The 20,856-nt window shown below is 34.7% G+C and overlaps 2 protein-coding genes across 3 annotated transcripts; both read left to right on the forward strand.

The window, feature by feature from the left end:
- The first annotated feature begins 625 nt into the window (after positions 1–625).
- LOC107896915 (flowering time control protein FPA) lies at positions 626–10,114 on the forward strand. Its single transcript, XM_016822220.2, has 6 exons — positions 626–1,087; positions 3,357–3,602; positions 4,013–4,102; positions 4,217–5,112; positions 5,962–7,286; positions 9,849–10,114. The coding sequence occupies exons 1-5, from the start codon at positions 806–808 to the stop codon at positions 7,262–7,264; spliced, it is 2,817 nt and encodes a 938-aa protein (XP_016677709.2). The 5' UTR covers positions 626–805; the 3' UTR covers positions 7,265–7,286; positions 9,849–10,114.
- Positions 10,115–12,647: 2,533 nt separating this feature from the next.
- On the forward strand, positions 12,648–16,986 carry LOC107896914 (conserved oligomeric Golgi complex subunit 5). Of its 2 annotated transcripts, XR_005903265.1 has the most exons (4): positions 12,648–13,981; positions 14,229–14,702; positions 15,586–16,662; positions 16,751–16,986. XR_005903265.1 is itself a non-coding variant. In XM_041078864.1 (3 exons), exons 1-3 carry the CDS (start codon positions 12,869–12,871, stop codon positions 16,522–16,524), a joined length of 2,526 nt encoding a protein of 841 aa, XP_040934798.1. In that variant the 5' UTR covers positions 12,649–12,868; the 3' UTR covers positions 16,525–16,986. The 2 variants fall into 2 exon arrangements, 1 of the variants encoding a protein (XP_040934798.1); XM_041078864.1 differs by having other exon boundaries at positions 12,649–13,981; positions 15,586–16,986.
- The last annotated feature ends 3,870 nt before the right edge of the window (positions 16,987–20,856 follow it).

Raw genomic sequence — 20,856 nt, forward strand, 5'->3', positions numbered from 1 at the left:
TATGTATTAATTTATAATTTTACCTTTTTTGAATGGACTAAATAGAAATTTTTTATTTTAGGGGGGCTAAAGTGTAATTTTATTATATATTAATTTATAATTTCTTTATTTACAAGAGGATTGAATTGAAAACTTTTCATTTTGAAGGGTAAAGTGTAATTTCACTATATATTAATTTATAATTTTTTTTATTTATAAGAGGAGTAAATTGAAAATTTTCATTTTCTGGGAGGGCCAAGGCTTTGCCTCCACCTTCATATTTGCCTCTGCCTAGGGCTATAAATGAGACACTGGTGCTCACAAGCTATTTGCGTTCGACTTGAAAGAAATTTGACTTCGATCCGATAATTATCAAGCTAAACTTGAACTATTGATTGACTATTATCGAACTTTTCATATTATTATATTATTAAAATATATTATTAATTTATATAAATAAATTTAATTCAACTCGAGATGGAATAACTCAGTTTTATATGAAGGTGAAGTGAAATGATAAATTAAACACAAAATTTTAAGTGGAGCTCCAACTTGGCTTACACCCATGTAACATAACAAAACAACAATAAGGGGAGGAATTAAAAATCCTATAAAAACAAAACGACGTGGGTCGGCTCTCTGTTTCCAAACGACATCGTCCCAGATAGCCCTATCCTTTATCCTTGCCTGTCGTTAAATGTACTTCCCCAAATCTCTCCTTGTTTCTATGGTTCTTTTTCAAATTAATTTTTAGTCGATTTTCTAACACTTTAGGGTTTCATAACTCCCTCTCTCTGCCTCTTTCTAACAAATTCTTAAAGCTACAATGCGGCCGCCGATGAATCCACATAAGCTAGGGAAAGAATCGGAGGAATCCGCAACCCCGTCGAACCATTTGTGGGTCGGAAATCTGTCGGGCGAGACGGTTGATTCGGATCTGATGGAGTTGTTCAACAAATTCGGCGCACTCGATAGCGTCACCACATACTCTTCTAGAAGCTACGCTTTTGTCTACTTTAAGCGCGTGGAAGATGCGAAGGCGGCGAAGGACGCTCTCCAAGGAGCCACCTTGCACGGAAACCAAATCAAGATTGAGTTCGCTCGACCGGTTCGTTTCGTTGTTCTTTTCTTTTCCGTCTCGTTAGGTTTTTCATCCTTTTCGCAATTTTTGTATAATTATTCCTGTTTATATTTTGAAGGAAACAGAGGACAAATCGATGTTTTTGGTCTTCCAAATTCGTATATTTACCTTTTTTGCACAATTTTTTTCACAAACTATTCGCCCATTTCTCATGAAAACTCGAAATATATTCTGGAACTTAAATGCAGCCAAAAACATGAAACTAATGCGAGCTCAATCTGTTATAATTTTTTTACCAACTAAAAATGAATCAAGAGTTAATTTGGTCATAGATGATGGAAGCCAAATTAGGTCTAGAGATCGTGAAATTTTGATAATTTTATCTATCATGGAACTGGGATATCTTCGCAACGGCTAAAGGCTTTCAAAATCTACGGATTTAAGGGTTGAAAGTGGAGTAATGATGAAGATTTGCAACACAAATTTGGTTGTTGAAGATTTGCAACACAAATTTGGTTGTTGTAATATAACTTGATTTTCGTCTAAAGTGAAAAGAAAAAAATGTACAATTAGAAGACCAAAACATCGAACTTTGTTACTTTATAGCAAACAGCAAAAAATCTTACACGATGGATGATTTATATTTCCTGCAATCAATCTCTCAATATAGACACAATGGGCCGTTGCTGCTGTAGGTTTTATAATTTCATCACTCTAAACAAGTTTGTACCTTGGAATTATACTTGAAAAATGTTCAGGTTTTTTGTTTTCGCTCTCGGATTCGAAGTCTGAGTTTTGATCAAGCAAAATTTTGTTTTTCTAGAGGTAGAATTAGGAAAATGTTTGAAAATAATGGAATTCCAGCTCATAACTTAAAATAAAATATTCCCGTCAAATCAATCCCACCGTTGATGGGTTAATTGGCAGACGACGTGGACCAATGATTAGAAAATATAATCAGGGTTCCTTCCTACCTTATTTTTGACAACGTTGGTACCAGTAATGTCTTGGTCCAACCATGAGAGGCAAAACTACCAATTGATGACTTATCAATAAAGGAAGCCTTTTGTATCAATAACAAGAAACCTCTGAGAAATAAAATTATCAGCTAACCTAATTCAATTGAACAAAGTTCTTTTCTTGATACACAAGGTAGGTCATGTATGAGTGTGAGATGTATGTTTGATACCAGTATATTCAATTTGTTCTGTTAAATTTTTTAATCTCCTTAGGAAGATTTTATCTTAGTACTGATGTTCGAATATGTAAACAAGGATGTTATATATGGGAACTCAAAAAGAAAATGAAAATCCAGAGCAATATAGGGTCAAGGCATTTAACAATTTATAATTTTCCTTTAAAACTGATTTGATTTTTTTAATTGACTTTCGTTACCGTTCCATGCAAAACATTTTGATCAAAGAATGAAGCTTTAAGGTTGGTAGACGTATTTGTATAATATGGAATTTGATCAAATTGGTTTCATGAGCTTTTGTTTGTGCCTCCACCACTGCTTTTGCAATTTTCTTGTATGATGGATGCTAATTGATCTTAGTTCAGTGGAAATTAAACAAACTAGGTGATTAAAAGGAATTTAACAAAATTATTGCCTAGGTTATTAATTGAAATGATTATGTGACCTTTACAACCATATATCCCTTTTTCATTCTGGAGGTTGAGAAAAATATCTATTGATGCATTTTGATCAAAATATCATTTTAGGGTTGAAGAAGACAGTAAGTTAAACTCACCTCAACTAAGCCTTGGTCCCAAGCTGGTTTGGGTTTGTTAAATATCGCTGACTTGAAAAAGAGTAGAAATTGTTCATGTAGAAAGTGGTCTCTTTTGTTCATGTAGAAAGAGGCCACTTCAATTATGGTTGACTTGAAAGAGAGTACATTCTATATAAATTACAACTTGCTGCAACACGGTCCTAGAGCCTGCCTCTTTCTTTCTTCTTTGTTTGTTAAATGCGGCTGACTTGAAAGAGATTAGAATTATTTCATGTAGAAAGTGGTCTCTTTTTCTTCCTTGCTTTTTTAACTTAACTTGAAGGATGGTAGGATGCCATAATTTGCAGTAGAACGAATAGTAGATCAAATTTGCAATTATATAAAATTTAAGCAATTGGATGTTAGTATTAGAGATGAATAGGTTGTAATTTATCTTTGCAATTTTATGATTTATATTCCTCCAATATTTTTAATGTGTTTTTCCCTCCCACATTGTCCTGCCTTATGTAAGAAACCATGTCTAACCTTTGTACTTTTTTGGGGTTTGTTGTGAAATTCGTCAGGCAAAACCTTGTAAGAATCTATGGGTTGGTGGAATTAGCCAAACTATTTCGAGGGAAGAATTGGAAGAAGAGTTTCGAAAGTTTGGTAAAATTGAAGATTTCAAGTTCCTTAGAGATCGTAATACCGCATTCGTTGAATATTTTAGAATGGAAGATGCTTCCCAGGCCATGATAAGCATGAAGGGCAAGCGAATAGGCGGTGAACAGATACGTGTTGATTTTTTGAGATCCCACCCTTCAAGAAGAGTAAGTACCTGAATTTGGAATTTTTCGTCTGCTATTAACTTTTGGAGCTACCTTATTTTGCTTGGAGTTGTGTGAGAGTGTTAGATTTAAGTATGTGCCTATTACGGGCGTGTTCAATTTTTTCTAAGTTTTTTTCATGTATTTTGAGGGCCTTGGAAGGCATATCACTATAACTATGTTTTGATATGTTTCTAACACGGGTTACATCAAGAAAAATGAGGAGTCAAAACAACATAGTAATTACCTATTGGTTAGAATTGGCATATATATTCCTGGACTTTTTCCTGTGCTTAATGCATCTCGAACCAGTTTTCTGTTCCTTCCATGTATCTTGAAACACTCATTTTGAATGCTTTAATGTGCCGCTAGTTGTTATGCTGAATGAATATTCTCATCGATCATTTTGACAGGAGCAATGGCCTAATTCTCATGACCTTAGAGATGGCACTTTTTCTGGTAGGATGGCGTCTTCTGATGTCCATTCCATTGCAAAAAGACCAGTGAGTTCTAAACCAAAAAGCTTTTGGTCTAGATTTTGCATAATGTTCTTCATTTTTCCTATGCCACTTGACTTTAATATTTTTGCATTCTAATATGTTGAATAATTTTTGCAGTATTCTCAATTAGGTGGCCGAAAAGTTGATGGTCAGCCTAGCAAAGTTTTGTGGGTAGGTTATCCTCCCTCTGTGCAAATTGATGAACAAATGCTTCATAATGCCATGATACTCTTTGGTGAGATCGAGAAAATGAAAAGCTTCCCTTCAAGACACTATGCCTTTGTGGAGTTTAGGAGTGTGGAGGAAGCTCGCCGTGCGAAGGAGGGTTTACAGGGTCGTTTATTTAATGATCCAAGGATTACTATTATGTTCTCAAGTAGTGAACTTGCTCCAGGGAAAGAATATGGCTTTGATTCAGGCATAAAGGGGCCAAGGCCTGGCATGCTGTTTGGTGACCATCCATTTAGGCCTTCACAAATGGACAGTCTTGGTCAAAATCATCCATTACTACCAAATACGGTCTCTGGATCATTACCATCTAGTGGCATTTTTGGATCAAATGTGCCGATCAGGTCTTTTAGTCATCAAGGTAGCTATGATCCTTTGCTTTCAGGTCAAGAATACAATGATTTGTCTGCAAAGCATAATCGGAGAAGGCTATCTCCTCCTGTTCCTTCTGCTCAAGGTTTTAGGCCTTCACCAAGACAAGTATCTGGTTCATGGGATGTTTATGATGTGAACCAATTTCAGAGAGATGCAAAACGTTCGAGGATAGAGGCTGCCATGCCTGTAGATGATCTTGCACCAGTGATTGGTGGGGGTGCTTCAGGTCCATTTGTGAATGTCCAGGGGAAGGGTCGTGTAAGTCCAACTCCTGGAATGGCCACTGCTGGTGGACCTGGACTGTCCCCTCCTGATAGTGATTACATATGGAGAGGCATTATTGCTAAGGGTGGAACGCCTGTTTGTCATGCTCGATGTGTTCCCATCGGAAAGGGGTTGGAGACAGAAATGTAAGTGTTATTTTTTCCTTGGTACTTCACCAGCTTTGTGGATATTCATTGTGTAAAGAAAAGGCTCGATTCCTTGTTTGATCCTTGTAGATATCAAATGTGATTTGCTTTCAGTTTTGAATGTTTCAACATAGCATATGGTGGTTTTTACCTGATGGATCTTTTTATAGAATGTTTGTTGGACATGCGCATTTATTTTTTACTTTATACCTATTGTTAGTATCCTATTCTATGTTACTCAGAGTGTTCATTTTACTTGAAGTAGTGTCTGATACTTGTTTCTGATTCATATACTGACTTTATGGAGATATGACCTTCCAAGGACCTTCCTCACACATGGAATAACTTATTTAAAAAGTGAACATACCTGTGTCATATATGTATCCATATCTAACCACTCACACCTGAGTCCGAGTAAAATTCCATTGAAATTTGAAAAAAGGGGAATTTAGTAGATATTCAGACACATCAGATACGCATCAACTGAAAAAAGATAAAGTAGCTTAAAGTTGGATTGCCTTTTTAGAATAATTTTGTGCCACTTGTAATTTATTGGATAACTTAATTCCTCTTGGATTTTTTAAAGGCCATTTTACATCTTAGGTGCAATTTTGACATTTACTGGTCATCAACACCTTTAGTATTTCAGGGTTTGAGTGAAGTTTCATATTTGCTAAGGAATTTTCTCTGTTTCTGTGGTTGAGACATTGCCTAATACAGTCCTCTATTTTGAAGGCTGGCTTCCTCAAAGTGTGTTAGATTTGAGTGTTTCCTTTTTGTATTTGTTTGATTTCCTTGTAGTCTGGTATAAGATAAGTTGTCACTTACTGAATTTCCTGTTTTCTTCAGTCCTGAAGTTGTTAACTGTTCAGCCAGAACAGGATTGGATATGCTTGCAAAACACTATCGTGAGGCTATTGGTTTCGATATTGTTTTCTTCTTACCAGACAGTGAAGACGATTTTGCATCGTACACTGAATTCCTTCGCTACCTTGGTTCAAAAAACAGAGCTGGTGTTGCTAAGTTCGATGATGGGACTACGTTATTTTTGGTTCCTCCATCTGAATTCTTAACAAAGGTTCTAAACGTTTTAGGACCTGAACGGCTCTATGGTGTTGTTTTAAAGTTGGCTCCACAGGTACCGAATGCTGCACCACCGCTACCGAATCCACCTCTTCTTTCTCAGCCCGATTATAGTCACTTGAAGGAAGAACTGCCCCTGCAGATGGAATATAGAAGGGTTCTGCACGAGGACTCCAAACCTCCTGTAAGACCATTTGGGCAAGCTACCATGCCAAGTCAACCACCCAATAGTTCGGCAGCACTATCACAAACTGGTGTTGCTTTAACACCTGATCTGATTGCTTCGCTAGCCTCCTTTCTCCCGACGACCTCGCAGTCTGCTGCTGTAGGAGGTGTTCAGCCTCCATTGATGACGTCAACTACAGAGTCTTCATCTGCTCATTCAGTAGCACCAAAAGGAGCTTCTGCACAAATTTGGAACCCGGACCAGCAAGCTTCTGAGCCTGTAGCCCCATCTTTCCAACACTTTAATCCTTCAGTACCATTGTCACCAGTTCAGCATTACTCCTCTATATCGGGTACACCCATCCATTCTTCTGCCCAAAAGGCCCTTGGCAACACTCAGTTTCAGGAGTCTGTCATTAGCTTGCCACAGCAAGGTGCTGCGTCATCAATGCCATTGAATAATTTCAATACCCCATCTCAAAGTGATCGTGGTGGATTCTCTGCCCCTATTAGCCAGCAGTATCAGCCTGAAGTTCCTCCCGGTATGCAGAAAGTCTGTGGAATGATGCATGCAACTGATACTTCTGGGTTGTACGGTGCACCAGCTCTTCAGCAGCCAAGCAATCCTAATGTTTTGTCTAATCAGGTTCATGGTGCTAATGTTTCCCATCCTCAAAATGTGATGCAAGCTGACAGAAAAAATCAGGAGCTTCCTAGTCAAGCACAGCCACTGCAATCCGTGCTTTCTGGATCTGGTCAGGGCACATCAGATGTGGAGGTTGATAAGAATCAGCGATACCAGTCAACTTTGCAATTTGCTGCTAGCTTGCTCCTCCAGATTCAGCAGCAGCAACAGCAACAGCAGCAGACAAATACTCCTGATGGACAAGGGACTGGGAGTTAACTGTGAAGCTCGTTCAGTCTAGGTAAGTTTTCTTGCCATAACTTTTTCTTGAATTGTTACATGCTTAAGTAGTTAATTTAGGGAATGGTCTTGATTTTGTTTGTTTGTGTGATGCTAGTTGTTAGTCGACCATTGCTATCCTTTTAGTTCACTGCATATGCATTCTAAAAATTTCATACAAGTAAACCCTGTGGGTTTAGAACTTAGAAATATTAGTGGTAGTGCATATGGCAAGTATGTGTGGGGTTTGTCAGACCTTTTACTATTTCGAGAATAGCAAAAGGGGCATAAATGCTGGAATTTTTGAATGTTATGTGATGTAATGAGGTGCTTGGAAGTTTTTGTTTGTTTGTTGAAGTGTTCCAAGGTATTTAAGTATGTTATAGTCTTGTTTGTGACAAAAATGATATGTGAGTTTACTTAATCTGATTTCTGCATTTGAAGAGGTTATTTCCATGGTGGCTTATTTACATCAGCCATTGTATCCTATAGACATCATCATAAGGTGTTTGAAGCTGATTCCTTTGTAGCTAGTGCTAAGGAATCATGTAATCTAAAGTCGAAAACTTCTAGTCTTTTAGGTTTCAGGTTGAAGTTTCTTTTACTTTCAATGCTCTCGCAGAATGTTAAATTGATTCTTTGCTTTTGTTTGAACTGTATTTGGCACCTTACTACACACTATCATACATATGCATCACATTCTTCTTAGCCTTTCCCATGTCAGCCATGAACCTATTATTGATTCGTTATTATTGCAGATGGTTTCTGTAGTTTTAGTACTTAGAATAGGTACAACAGTGATTATTTTATAGCTAAATCAAGGTTTGACAATTCAGCTCGATTCTTGGTTTTTTATACTAGTTTTTGGAACTGGGGTTTTGTATTTATTTTAACAAAATGAGCTTTGTTTTATAACTTTTGGACATTATTTGATAAAGTTTTCAAATCTTTTCCATAAATATTTCCAGGAAAAAAAGTTCAAGTAAATAAAAATAATCAATAACTCTTATATAGTATTTTTTGAAAATTAATTTTTTATATTAAAACTTCAAGTTATTTTCACTATTTTAAATATAAAATATTTATTTTTAGATCATAAAATTTAAAATTAAATAAAAAAAATCCGGTTTGGGTTCTCAGTTTTCCTTGCTCAGCGCTATTCTGCTCTATGTGTTTGATGTTAAATTGCTTTTTCTGAACTGTTTTGGTTGAATGAAATTGATCTTTATTTGGTTGTTTTTAGCCCTTTTTTTTCTCCCACTGTTTTATCTTCTTTACATATGTATTTATCTGCAAATCGGTATATATATATATATATTAGTTGAGTTATTCTTTTGTTTGCAAGCCTTACCAAGGTATATACATTTGCATTTCATGTAATATTAAAATCTTACTGTTGCATTGATTTTGAAGTTTCTGCACTTCTCAATAGACAATAGGATGAAACTTAGAATTCTTGAACTGTAAATATTATGGGATTTAAATTTGTAATTTTACTTTGTATTTACTAAATTTGAAAGACTATGTTGAAATGGTAAAAATGTAAATATTGTTTTACCTGGACTCATCCTTATCCATGTTCAACACATATTCCAGTATAGGTACGGGATATGATCCCCGATGTATGGAGGAATTTAGAAAAAAAAAATGAGCATAGCCGTACCCGGTAATTAGAGTCCAGGTAACATAGATTCTTCCAAAACTCAACCTACTTGATAGATTAACCGGCATGAAACTGTTGGTGATATAAGTGTATTAAGAGTTAGATAAGTGAGGTTAGAAGGAAGTTGTTTATTGTTGTGTTTTAATCTTAAAAACATTGGAAATCCGACGTTTCGTAAACACGAATTGATTCCATTCTATACAGTTGCAACTCATTCGATCGGGTTTAGATAAATAGCTTCTCCAAGATCATGGAGCCTTTTGGTTTCAAGGATGTCAAATATTGATGGTCAGAATGATGGATTGAAAATATATAAAAATGGAAAACAAGGTTGAGCTTTGGTTTGATGGGAAAGGGTTGAATGTTTAAAAGAGAAAAAGGTTTATGTTGTGTTTATGTATGTATGAAGTACATTATATACATACACACGTTTCCGTCCCTTCTGATTGATTCTTTCTCATCGAGTATGTTAATCCAACTTTTCAAAGAACCTTATTCTACGCTAGTGCTTCACATATATATCCAAACGTGTGAACGAAGGCATATATCAATATCCGAATCCAAAGCTTGCAAGTGTCTAAATCTCTTCTTGGTATCCGCGGACATCTCAACTTTTGAACACCCAAAGCGACTTGGTGATTGTTGATTGAAAATGCCCATATTCATAGTCAAAAGAAATAAAATAAAATATCGTTATCAACCCATTTACTTGTGTTGTTTCCTTCAAATTCGAGCGTTGGCTGCTCTATTCAAACCCTTAAAATCCGTTGTCCTATTTAACCCATGCTTCATGAGTTTAACGAGAGTAAGATGTCTTATATTGTTATCTGGTTGGTTCACTGATGCTCCATAAAATCCAAATTAATTTCAATTTGTTTCTTAAATCTGCAACGTGACAAAAGGCTTGTTTGGATTGTGTAGGTAAATTTGTTGTGTCCGAAATGACCGCGCTTATTCACCGTCGTCGACGTTCGTTTTTTACCGACTAGGATTTTGTATTTGAGAAAGTGAAGTTGATTCTTGCCATTTTGCATCGATGATGGCGTCGCTTCGTTGCTCTGTAAATTGGTTTTCCCTCCTCGACCATCCATTGTTAGCGTTAGCTGTTTCATCTTTTATGAGACGTACAAATTGGCTTTTTGTTATCGAATCTTCGGTTTGAATTTATATTATTTTCAGTTATCTCATTTTTCTTTGCTTTCCTTAACAAGATAAAAATACAAAGAATAATAGTTTTAAATTAAAAACACACGACTTGAGAAAATGCGAAATGAGTAAACTACATTCAAATTCACTTTAAAATAAGACTAATTTTCCATTAAATGTCAAAAAAAATATTTACGGGACTAGGTCAATTGAATGAAAAATGACAGAAATTAGCTAATTTTTAAAAAAACGCTTCCAGCCAGGAACTTTTTCAAGTGATACTTAGTAAAGTGCTTACAGTTGGAAGCTCTCTTCGCCATTTTTCAGTAAAAGCGCTTCTAGTAGGACTCTCTTTCTATCAAGTTAACAAACCGTCAAGTTAACAATAGCGCTTCTAATAGGAAGCTCTTTTCCCCTAACTGTCACCTACTTTCAACGGCTCATTAATTAGCCATTGGCCCCCCCTCCCCCCACGATAAAAAAAATTTCCTACACTCCCCATTCCATTTTTTTCAATTCAATCTCAACTCTCTCTCATATTATCAATTCTCTCTCAAATTCTCTCAAAATTCATTTAAATTTTCTAATTTTTTTCGCTCTTTCAATTTTATTTAAATTACCTTAACATTTTCCTAAAATATTTTTTCTAATACAAAATAGACAAAGTTTCGATTATGAATTCAATTCAATTTTCTAGGAATCGAATATACGATTGGTGTAAAAATACGATGTTTTTTAATTTTGAATTAAATTATTATTTAACATCTCAAAAAATTATTACAAAATAATTAATTAAAAATCTCAAAAAAACCACTAAACCCTACTCTAAGTAAACAAAACCCTAACCGTATAAAAAATGACGTTGGAAAAATCAGGGGAAAATAGCTCCCTGTTGGAGGTGCTTTTGCTGACTTGGCTGAAATAGCTTCCTGCTGAAAGCACTTTTCTGCGTATCACCTAAAAAAGCTTCCAGCTAGAAGTGTTTTTTAAAAATTGGCCCATTCCTGTCATTTTTCATTCAATCGGTCTAGTCCCGTAAATATTTTATTTTTTGGCATTTAAAAATTGATCATTTTAATTTTTTTCAATTTAGTCACTCTAATTAAGATAATTGTTTGAACTAGTCACTATCATTAAAATTTTCATTAATCCACTAATGGATTGCTAACGTGGCATATTAGCCAATTGAGAGATAACAGGTGACTTTTTTTTTTTTTTTTTTACTTTTAACTAAAACATCAATTATTCTAATTTTTTTTCTTTCTTTGTCTTACCACTCTCTATTTAGATTATATCTGGGCTTGTCATTACTCTCCTCTTTATTTATATCAAGAAGCAAACACCTCATGCAAAATAAAATGTATATGATGCCATCCCTATTGAAAGTTTCAAATAATAATTCATCATATTTCGATAAATCATATATTCATTAACCTTTAGTTCCGTAATATTTAAATTTATTCGTAAAAGAAGAAAAAAAATCTAAAATATTTACCTACTTTCTCAAACTTTGAAAGTTGGATCTTTTGGTTTGAGATAAAATATGAAGAAAAACAAAAAAGAAAGTTTTTCAAGTGATATGATAATTTATTCTTGGTTATAGAGGAGTTTTGGATATAAAAAAGCAAGCTCCAAAAACACTGTAGAGCAGTACAAGCACCAATGGTTTGATGTAGTGAGAATTACCATCCTACAAGATTTTTGCTCAAACTTGGTCAATAATGAACCCAATATATATACTATTATAAATGAGGTTGTTTGATGATGAGATTACTTGTAAAGTGAAAACAACAAAAATAAGTGATAAGAGGAGATACCCAATTTCAAGGATCCATGTTTAATACATATAACCCAACCTACAACTATGCACACTATTCAAACCTTGACCTTTTTTAAAAACCAAATGTTCAAAAAAACTGAAAACTGAAATAAAGGAGTCAGATGGGGTCACAAAGTGTGAGTAGCCTGGTTAGAACAATAGAGAGAAGAAAAATAAATTGCTTTTGGAATAATTATATAGAGATTTTTAAATTTTGACTCATGTGTCACGTCAGTAATCTGTTAGTGGATTAATAGAATTTTTAATAACGATAATTAGTTTGAACAATTATCTTAATTAAGGTGATCAAAATAAGAAAAATCTTATTTTAGAGTGATATATAGACATAAGCTAAAACACATGCCGCATTGTAAATTTGACATGACTGGTTTTATCATTGTAATATTTGATTTTGATTATAATTAATTTGGATATGTATTATTTATAATTATAATTGTAATTTTATTTTAAAAAATGACATTTCCCAAACCTAACTTGTAACGAGTAATAGTTAAAATTTTTATCAAAAATTTACTTGATGCGAGTTTAAATTTTTAATTTTGTATAAAAATAATAACAGTGTTACGAAAATGATACCAATAAAAAAAAATATTAGAATCCATAGTGGTGGGTGAAAAAAATAGTAAATTATTGAAAATAACTTAAAAAAGTTGTAATTATATTGTAAGAAGAATTAAGGCTCAATAGTTGTAATTATGATTTAATTGAATAAATGGGTAAAATGAAGGCAGAAGTGGTTATGTAAAATATGCAACTTAATTAATGATTTTGTTTTGTCAGCCTACTCAAGAAAGAAACAACTCGTTTTACATGAAAGTGGTGTCTTGGCCACTGCCAACGGAGATACGTTTCGCCGGCCGTTATTTTTCACTCTGATTCTGCATTTTCCTGCCATCCATCCCTAAATTTCCTTTCTCATTTGATAGATCCACCCCGCCCCCCCAGAAAAAAGAAAATGGTTTCTCCAGCCGCACTCCAAAGATCCCCCACCACCACGTCCTCCTCCCCTCTCCACCGTCTCTCCACTTTCAAACCCCCTCCTGCTTCTTCCACCGCCGCTTCTCCCCTTCCTCCTCCTCCCCCATCTTCCATTCTTGACTCTTTCGCCAAAGATCCAATCCTTTCCCCCTTCCTTTCTCCTTCTTTTTCTTCCACCTCCTTCTCCTCCGCCGCACTGTCCTCCGGATCCCCTGCTTCCACCGCCGAACACCTCCTCCAAGCCATCCGCCAACTCGATTCCCAAATCCGTTCCCACGTCCTTTCCAACCACCCTCTCCTCCTCACACAGTTATCTTCTCTTAACAACGCTGAGATTTCCCTCTCCACTCTTAGATCCTCCATCTCTTCTCTTCAATCTTCGGTTCGTCGTGTCCGATCTGAGCTCTCTGAACCCCATAATTCAATCCTCTCCAAAACTGTCCAGCTCTCCAATTTGCATAGGACTTCCGAGCTTCTCTCCCACTCCATACGTGCTATTCGCCTTTCCAAAAAGCTACGGGACCTTATGGCTTCTGCTGAAGCTGAGCCTGATAAGTTGGATCTTGCTAAAGCTGCTCAGTTGCATAATGATATCTTGACCTTGTGCGAGGAATATGATCTTGGCGGTATTGATATGATCGACGAGGAAATCAATGCGGTCAAAGAGATAGGGACTAAGTTAAGAAGTGAAGCTATGAAAGTTTTGGAAAAGGGGATGGAAGGGTTGAATCAGGCTGAAGTGGGAACTGGGTTGCAAGTGTTTTACAATCTTGGGGAGTTGAGAGCGACGGTGGAGCAATTGGTGAGTAAATATAAGGGAATGGGTGTGAAGAGTGTGAGTGTGGCGTTGGATATGAAGGCCATTTCAGCTGGTGGTGGAGCTGGCGGATTTGGTCCTGGAGGTATTAGAGGGAGTGGAACGCCACAGATTGGGGGCAGTGGGAAGGCAAGAGAGGCGTTGTGGCAGAGGATGGGAAGTTGTATGGATCAGTTGCATTCTATAATGGTCGCAATTTGGCATTTGCAGAGGGTTTTGTCTAAGAAGAGAGACCCTTTTACACATGTCTTGCTGCTTGATGAAATCATTAAGGTAAGCCCCCCATTTCATTTCATTTTTATTCTCTGTCTTGGTAATTCTATTCATAATTGAATTAGACTACTTTAGAGTTAGATACTATTATGAGTCCTACATGGGTATGTTCTGTTTTTTTTCCACGTCTTTCTATGTTTATATCTCTACGTTCATGAAAAAGAAGAGTCATAACAACACAGGAATTGGCACATCATGAAACTGCTGTTCCCTGCCTGACTGTAATTATTTATGCTGTTCCGTGTAGGAGGGCGATCCCATGCTAACTGATCGAGTTTGGGAAGCTCTTGTTAAGGCCTTTGCTACTCAAATGAAGTCTGCTTTTACTGCATCAAGTTTTGTCAAAGAGATATTCACAAATGGTTATCCGAAGCTCTACTCTATGATGGAAAACCTTCTTGATGGAATTTTGGGTGACACTGATGTCAAGGGGGTGTTACCAGCTATAACTTTAGAAGGAAAAGCCCAAATGGTTGCAGCTATTGAAACATTCCAGATGGCTTTCTTAGGTAGCTGCTTAAGCCGGCTGTCAGATATTGTTAATTCTGTTTTTCCAGTCTCCAGCCGTGGTAGTGTTCCTTCCAAGGAACAGATCTCTAGAATTCTTTCTCGTATTCAGGAAGAGATCGAAGCTGTGCAGTTGGATGCTCGATTAACACTTCTTGTGCTGCGTGAAATTAGTAAAGTTTTGCTGCTGATCGCAGAACGAGCTGAATATCTGGTATCCCGTTTCTCCTGTGTGCAAAATCTTTTTGTCTTTACTGAATAGAATATCTGTTATGTGAGAAATTATTTATTAGCATATACTAAATACATTATAGCCTTGATTTGGAATTGGTACCAGGACAGAGGAGGATGAAGGAGGTTACTGCCTCATTGCCTTACCTAAATCTGCTATTGTTTATATATACAACAAGTTTATGCCTAAGAACTTGTTGTTAGTATTTCATCCCTGCAGTGTCATAGGAAGTAGTTTGTTATATTTGGGAAATACAGTCCCAATGTGATTTTATTGCATCTTATTTTGCAATTCATGACCTAACTAAATGGGGCAATGTTTAAATTTCATATCATCAAATAAACAAAAATCACTGAAAGTTACAATGCTATTTGATATTATTACTTCTAAAGTCTGAACTTGAGAAATATATAACATACAATGTGTTTCTGCCAATAAGGTTTTATGCAATACTACGGTGATCTATCTACTGAAGCTAACTGGTTAAAACATTTCCCTTTCTTTTTTTCAGCTTTTCTGACTGTATGTCATGTCTTCTGTGTCTTACAAGTACAAAATTTTCTGTTTTGTGTGGTAATTTGTTTAGGCATATATCATTGGCATTAAGTGATAGTAATGCATAATAAGCCTTTAGCATTTTCTCGAACACTATTTGATGTAATCATGGACTTGATTTGATTGTTAGTGATACCTTTAATCCCATTTTTTAATTTCTCTAGGTTATCTGTCCTCAAAACCCAAGTCTTTACAAATCTTATAGGAGTATATCAACTAGTAGAACTGTGTGCCTGTGTTACATAGTACATAAATTTCACAATGAAAACACACATATAAATAATGTGTATGTTACGTTTTTTTCTGGCAGATATCCACTGGTCCTGAAGCACGCCAAGTATCTGGTCCTGCTACGGCAGCTCAGGTCAAGAATTTTGCATTATGTCAGCATCTACAAGAAATTCATACTCGCGTAACTTCTATGATTATGGGGCTTCCAACTATAGCTGCAGATGTATTATCACCTTCACTTGGTGCAATATATGGTGTTGCTTGTGATTCTATAACATCCTTGTTCCAGGCAATGATTGATCGTCTGGAGTCTTGCATCTTACAAATCCATGACCAGAACTTTTCTGCCCTTGGCATGGATGCTGCTATGGACAACAATGCCTCGCCTTACATGGAGGAGTTGCAAAAGTGCATTCTTCACTTTCGTCGTGAGTTCCTATCAAGGCTGTTGCCATCTTCAGCCAACGCTACAACTGCAGGAACAGAAACCATATGCACGAGGCTTGTTAGGAGCATGGCTTCAAGGGTTTTGATACTCTTTATCAGGCATGCTTCTCTTGTCAGACCCCTTTCAGAATCAGGCAAGCTGAGAATGGCCAGAGACATGGCTGAGCTAGAATTAGCTGTGGGCCAGAATTTGTTCCCTGTAGAACAACTAGGTGCACCATACCGAGCTCTTAGAGCATTCCGACCGCTTATCTTCTTGGAAACGTCTCAACTAGGAGCATCTCCTCTTCTCCAAGATTTACCTCCAAGTGTTATTCTTCATCATCTTTATTCCCGAGGCCCTGACGACTTGCAATCACCACTCCAGAGGAACAAGCTTACTCATTTGCAATATTCACTGTGGCTGGATTCTCAAGGGGAAGATCAGATCTGGAAAGGAATCAAGGCAACTCTAGATGATTATGCTACAAAAGTTAGGGTTAGGAGAGACAAGGAGTTCAGTCCTGTGTATCCTCTTATGCTTCGATTAGGCTCATCATTGAGTGAAACTGCACCTGCATCTCAAAAATGACCAATCGTCTGGAATTCTTCGTGTAAACTATAAATCGACGAGCAGTGGCCATGTTTTTGCCTTAAATCAAAATATTGCACAATGAGCATCTATGGAGAAAGCTTCAAAAGTGTTGCTAGATCTACTTCAAACCTTTAGGTAAGCATGGTTTCATCAACATAACTAGGATTTTTTTTGTAGTTGTGATGAACTGACAATTTGCTTATCTTCTCACTTGGAAATAAAGGGATCGATGGCTACATTGAGCTTTTGGCAGATTACGGAGCTGGTTGTAGTTGAATGCCCTCAACTCGACCTTTTCAAGTTTTTTAAATTTTGTTGTCGCAATGTTCATTAGTGGTTTCAATTTATACATCATTTTGTCAAATGGTACAGTTCCCTCCCAGATTTCTCTTTACTTTTAGACCACATTTTAACAAACTTATTATATGAATAATATCTATTCTTTGTTTTTGTGCAAAATCTGTCAGACTGGTTCTGAAATGTTTTTGGTGGATGGAAGTTAATGTTGTTTGGATTCTGTCCTCTGTGTGGGAAATTTATTGTGGTATTGATTTTTTGGGTTGAGTTGTTTTGGCGAGTCACATGAACGTTATGGATGATAAATATGATATTAAGGTCTTGACTTGGTGAATAAATTTCATAATGGATGGAGTGAATATCAAATTTCAAAATCAATTTGGCAACCTACTTAGTAAAATCACAACAATGTAAAACAAACTCCACACATTTCTAAATGTTTCCAATGTATTTGTGTTAATTTAAAGGGTTCTAAATGTTTCCAATGTATTTGTGTTAATTTAAAGGGTTACATACATAGATTTTAAAATTTTTGTATGTTAAATTATTTTTCGTATAGAAGTTTATTAGGACTAAAATCAATATTAGAGAAATAATAATAGTAATAAAAGAACAAAGAAACTTGAGAAAAATAGGAATATGTAAATATTTGGAAAGTGTAATATTTTTTTAGTTTTCGTATAAGAGGTTTGAATATGCCTCTATGGTTATGTATTTCTCGACAATTTTGAAATTTAGTCATTGTATTTTTTTTTAAAGTTTAGTTCATTTACTTTTTTAGATTTCAAAATTTAAGTTCAATTATTAATTGTGTTAAAATTATTTTGCTAAATTCATGTATATCACAATGTCAGTTTTTTTAGTTATATTACTACCAATTGAATATTTTTTTATTGTAAAATTTTGGCAAATTTACTTTATCATCCATAATAATAAAATAATATTATGAATTCATTCACATACATTTCCCTGAACATGCATACAACTACAAAAATGTCACATCTTATCAAATATAATCATACATGAAGAAGAGAGAATTTTGGTCTCGATTTAAACATAGCACAACTTGACACTTTAATACCACTAATTGTTGGAAAAATTTCGGTTCGAAAACGGTTTTATTGCACAAAAAAAATAAAAATTTTAAAAACTGATCCGATTTGTGATATTTATAACAATAAAACCTACACCGAATTCGTACCTGTGTTTTCGGATAAACGGATCCTTAAATTCCTAGCTTTCAACCAAACGAACTTCTTCGCTATTCTCGTACCACGAATTGCTTCAAGTGTAGGTTTGAACGATTCAAATCAAACACATAACTAGAAATAATTTTCTTTCTTTTTGGAGTGAAAACGAAAGTTCTCTTCTCAAGTAGAAAGTGGCATAATCATTATTTCGAAAATATATTTAATTCTTAGATAATAAAAGTCTATATTTTCAAGCAGAATAACGGTATCTAAAAGTTGTGTAAAAGGCCCTATAGGTGCCATCTATTTATTTTAATTAGAAAAATGAACTTCTAGTTTAATTAGGATGTAGGGGGCGATAACCCTGGTTAATAATACTAGGGTTTGCTGTCCTACCTTATAACATAAAGGCTTTTGAGCCTCTTCCATATTGGGTCCAATTATAAGTACTTTCCGAGCTTTTAACCCAATATTTCATAATTTGATCCAACCCAATATTTGTTTTTTATTTCCTAAAAATAAACTTCAATATATTTCTAATTAAATAATTTTCTCAACCCAATTCTAATTTCGTTAAAATCATGTCAACTTTACTGTAAAAAATCTGTTGGAAAATATGTTTAATATTTTTGCAAAGGTTCACCATGACCAAATGATTTATTTCAATTTTCGAACTTCATTTATTTTGAAAAATATAAATTTATTTTTCAGGTCATTTTCATTTTGAAGAAAACTACATTCATTTCCAAATGACTCCATTTATCCATTTTCATTTTCATTTTGGAGAAAACCATAACCATTTCCAAATGATCATATTTCTTTATTTCACCATTTCTATTCATTTCTGTTCATCTGATTCAACATGCAATTTATTTCTAGTTTTAACGAGCTAGTTGATGAACTAATTGGACATACACAATTGAGACTCAAATGATTTATAATTAGGTTCCAGCTTTTCGCCTATTAATTATAAACTCATTTAGTGACAAAGTTATTCCATTATAGTATCGTGACTAAGCTCTCCCCAACGACATACCATTACGAAAACAACTCGATCAGTGCTCATCTAATGGCCTTGTCATAAATGTGTTACTTCATAGGATATCTTAATCTCTTTAGAATAATATTCGTTCTTCCAATATGATCCTATTTTATCTTATAGTAACCATTACATCTTCCTTCATGAAGAATCAATTACTATAAAATAATAATCAAGTCATCCATCACAAAGTCGAACGACCCGTGGCCACATTTACTTTTCATCAACCATGTAATGCCAATGAGAGGATATCATTGGCACATGTCTCGGGCTATGAATTCCACTGTTGTGAATTACGCTACATACTGTAGAAGTCGTACATCTAATGCATCAGCTTTTGGTTCATTATCTATTCAAACTCAGGCTTTTACTTACATCAAAGTATACGAGTCACACATATATAGTCCATCATCCACTCAGGATTTAGGTATACCACACTATGAACATCACAAGTGAATAAACTCATAAATGGATTCAAGATCTATTTTTCTTAGGTTCAGTCCGATGTACTATCTGTCCAGTTATTCACATCTATGTCTCTGTAACAACCCATTTTCAGTGAAATCAGAATAGTGGTTTCGGGACCACAAATCCGAACTGAAAATAAAATTTATTTTAATTTTATTCCATGGTCCTTATTATGATAGAGATGTCATGTGAGAATTCTAATAAGAAAATTTTAGCAATTATATGTTTAATTACGGGAAGGACCAAATCGCATAAAATGCAAAAGTTAAATTCTAGTAGCTAGAAGGATTAAATAGCTATGGAATTCAAAACTTGAGGTCCTTATATGGTAATTAGACCATTAATAAAAATTTAGTAGATATTTTTGATGATTCATCCATGGAAATTTAGAAAAAGGCAAGGACTAAATTGGAAATAGAAATAATTAAAAGATGATAAATAATTAAAAAGAAATTAACATCTTATTTATGTCATCTTCTTCCCTAAAATACATGGAAACCCTAGGAAAGAGAAAACAATCTTTCTTGTCTTAATTGGGAATAATTAAAAGATGATAAATAATTAAAAAGAAATTAACATCTTATTTTATGTCATCTTCTTCCCTAAAATACATGGAAACCTTAGGAAAGAGAAAACAATCTTTCTTGTCTTAATTGGGTAAGTTTTCTTGTTTCGTTTTTTGTAATTTTGATATTTTTGAAACCAGAATAGTTTAATCTATCTATTTAGGGGATTAATTTGAAAAGTTATCAAAATATAAAAATTATGTCATAGATGAATATGCTAAAAATTAGAAATTTATGGTAGAAAATGAAAGATTTTTGATAGATAAACAACTTTTACAAAGTGATTTTTGATAAAAACATGATTTAGGGACTAATTTGTAAAGTTGTTAAAGTTGAAGAAAAATTCTGAAATTTATAGAATATATGTGCTGTAAATTGTATATTGAAATTTCAGTTAGGCTTGGAATAGGGAGTAAATTGCATGAATTTCATTTTCCGAGCCTAGGGATAAAATTGGAATTTATGAAAAGTTTAGGGGCAAAATGGTAATTTTACCTAGGATGTAAATTGAGTCCAAATAAATATGAAATGTGATAAATTGATGATTAAATTCATTTATATAGATCTGGATAACACAAATTCGAAGTAGAATGTAAATTGAGTCCAAATAAATATGAAATGTGATAAATTGATGATTAATTCATTTATATAGATCCGGATAACACAAATTCGAGGCTAGATCGAGGAAAAGAAAAAGTTTCAGATTAGTAGATTTAAATACGCGAACAAGTGTCAAGGTAAGTTCGTGTAACTTAATCGAGCTTGTAAA

This window comes from Gossypium hirsutum, chromosome A10, assembly GCF_007990345.1.
Source record: "Gossypium hirsutum isolate 1008001.06 chromosome A10, Gossypium_hirsutum_v2.1, whole genome shotgun sequence".
In the NCBI taxonomy this organism is placed as follows: domain Eukaryota; kingdom Viridiplantae; phylum Streptophyta; class Magnoliopsida; order Malvales; family Malvaceae; genus Gossypium; species Gossypium hirsutum.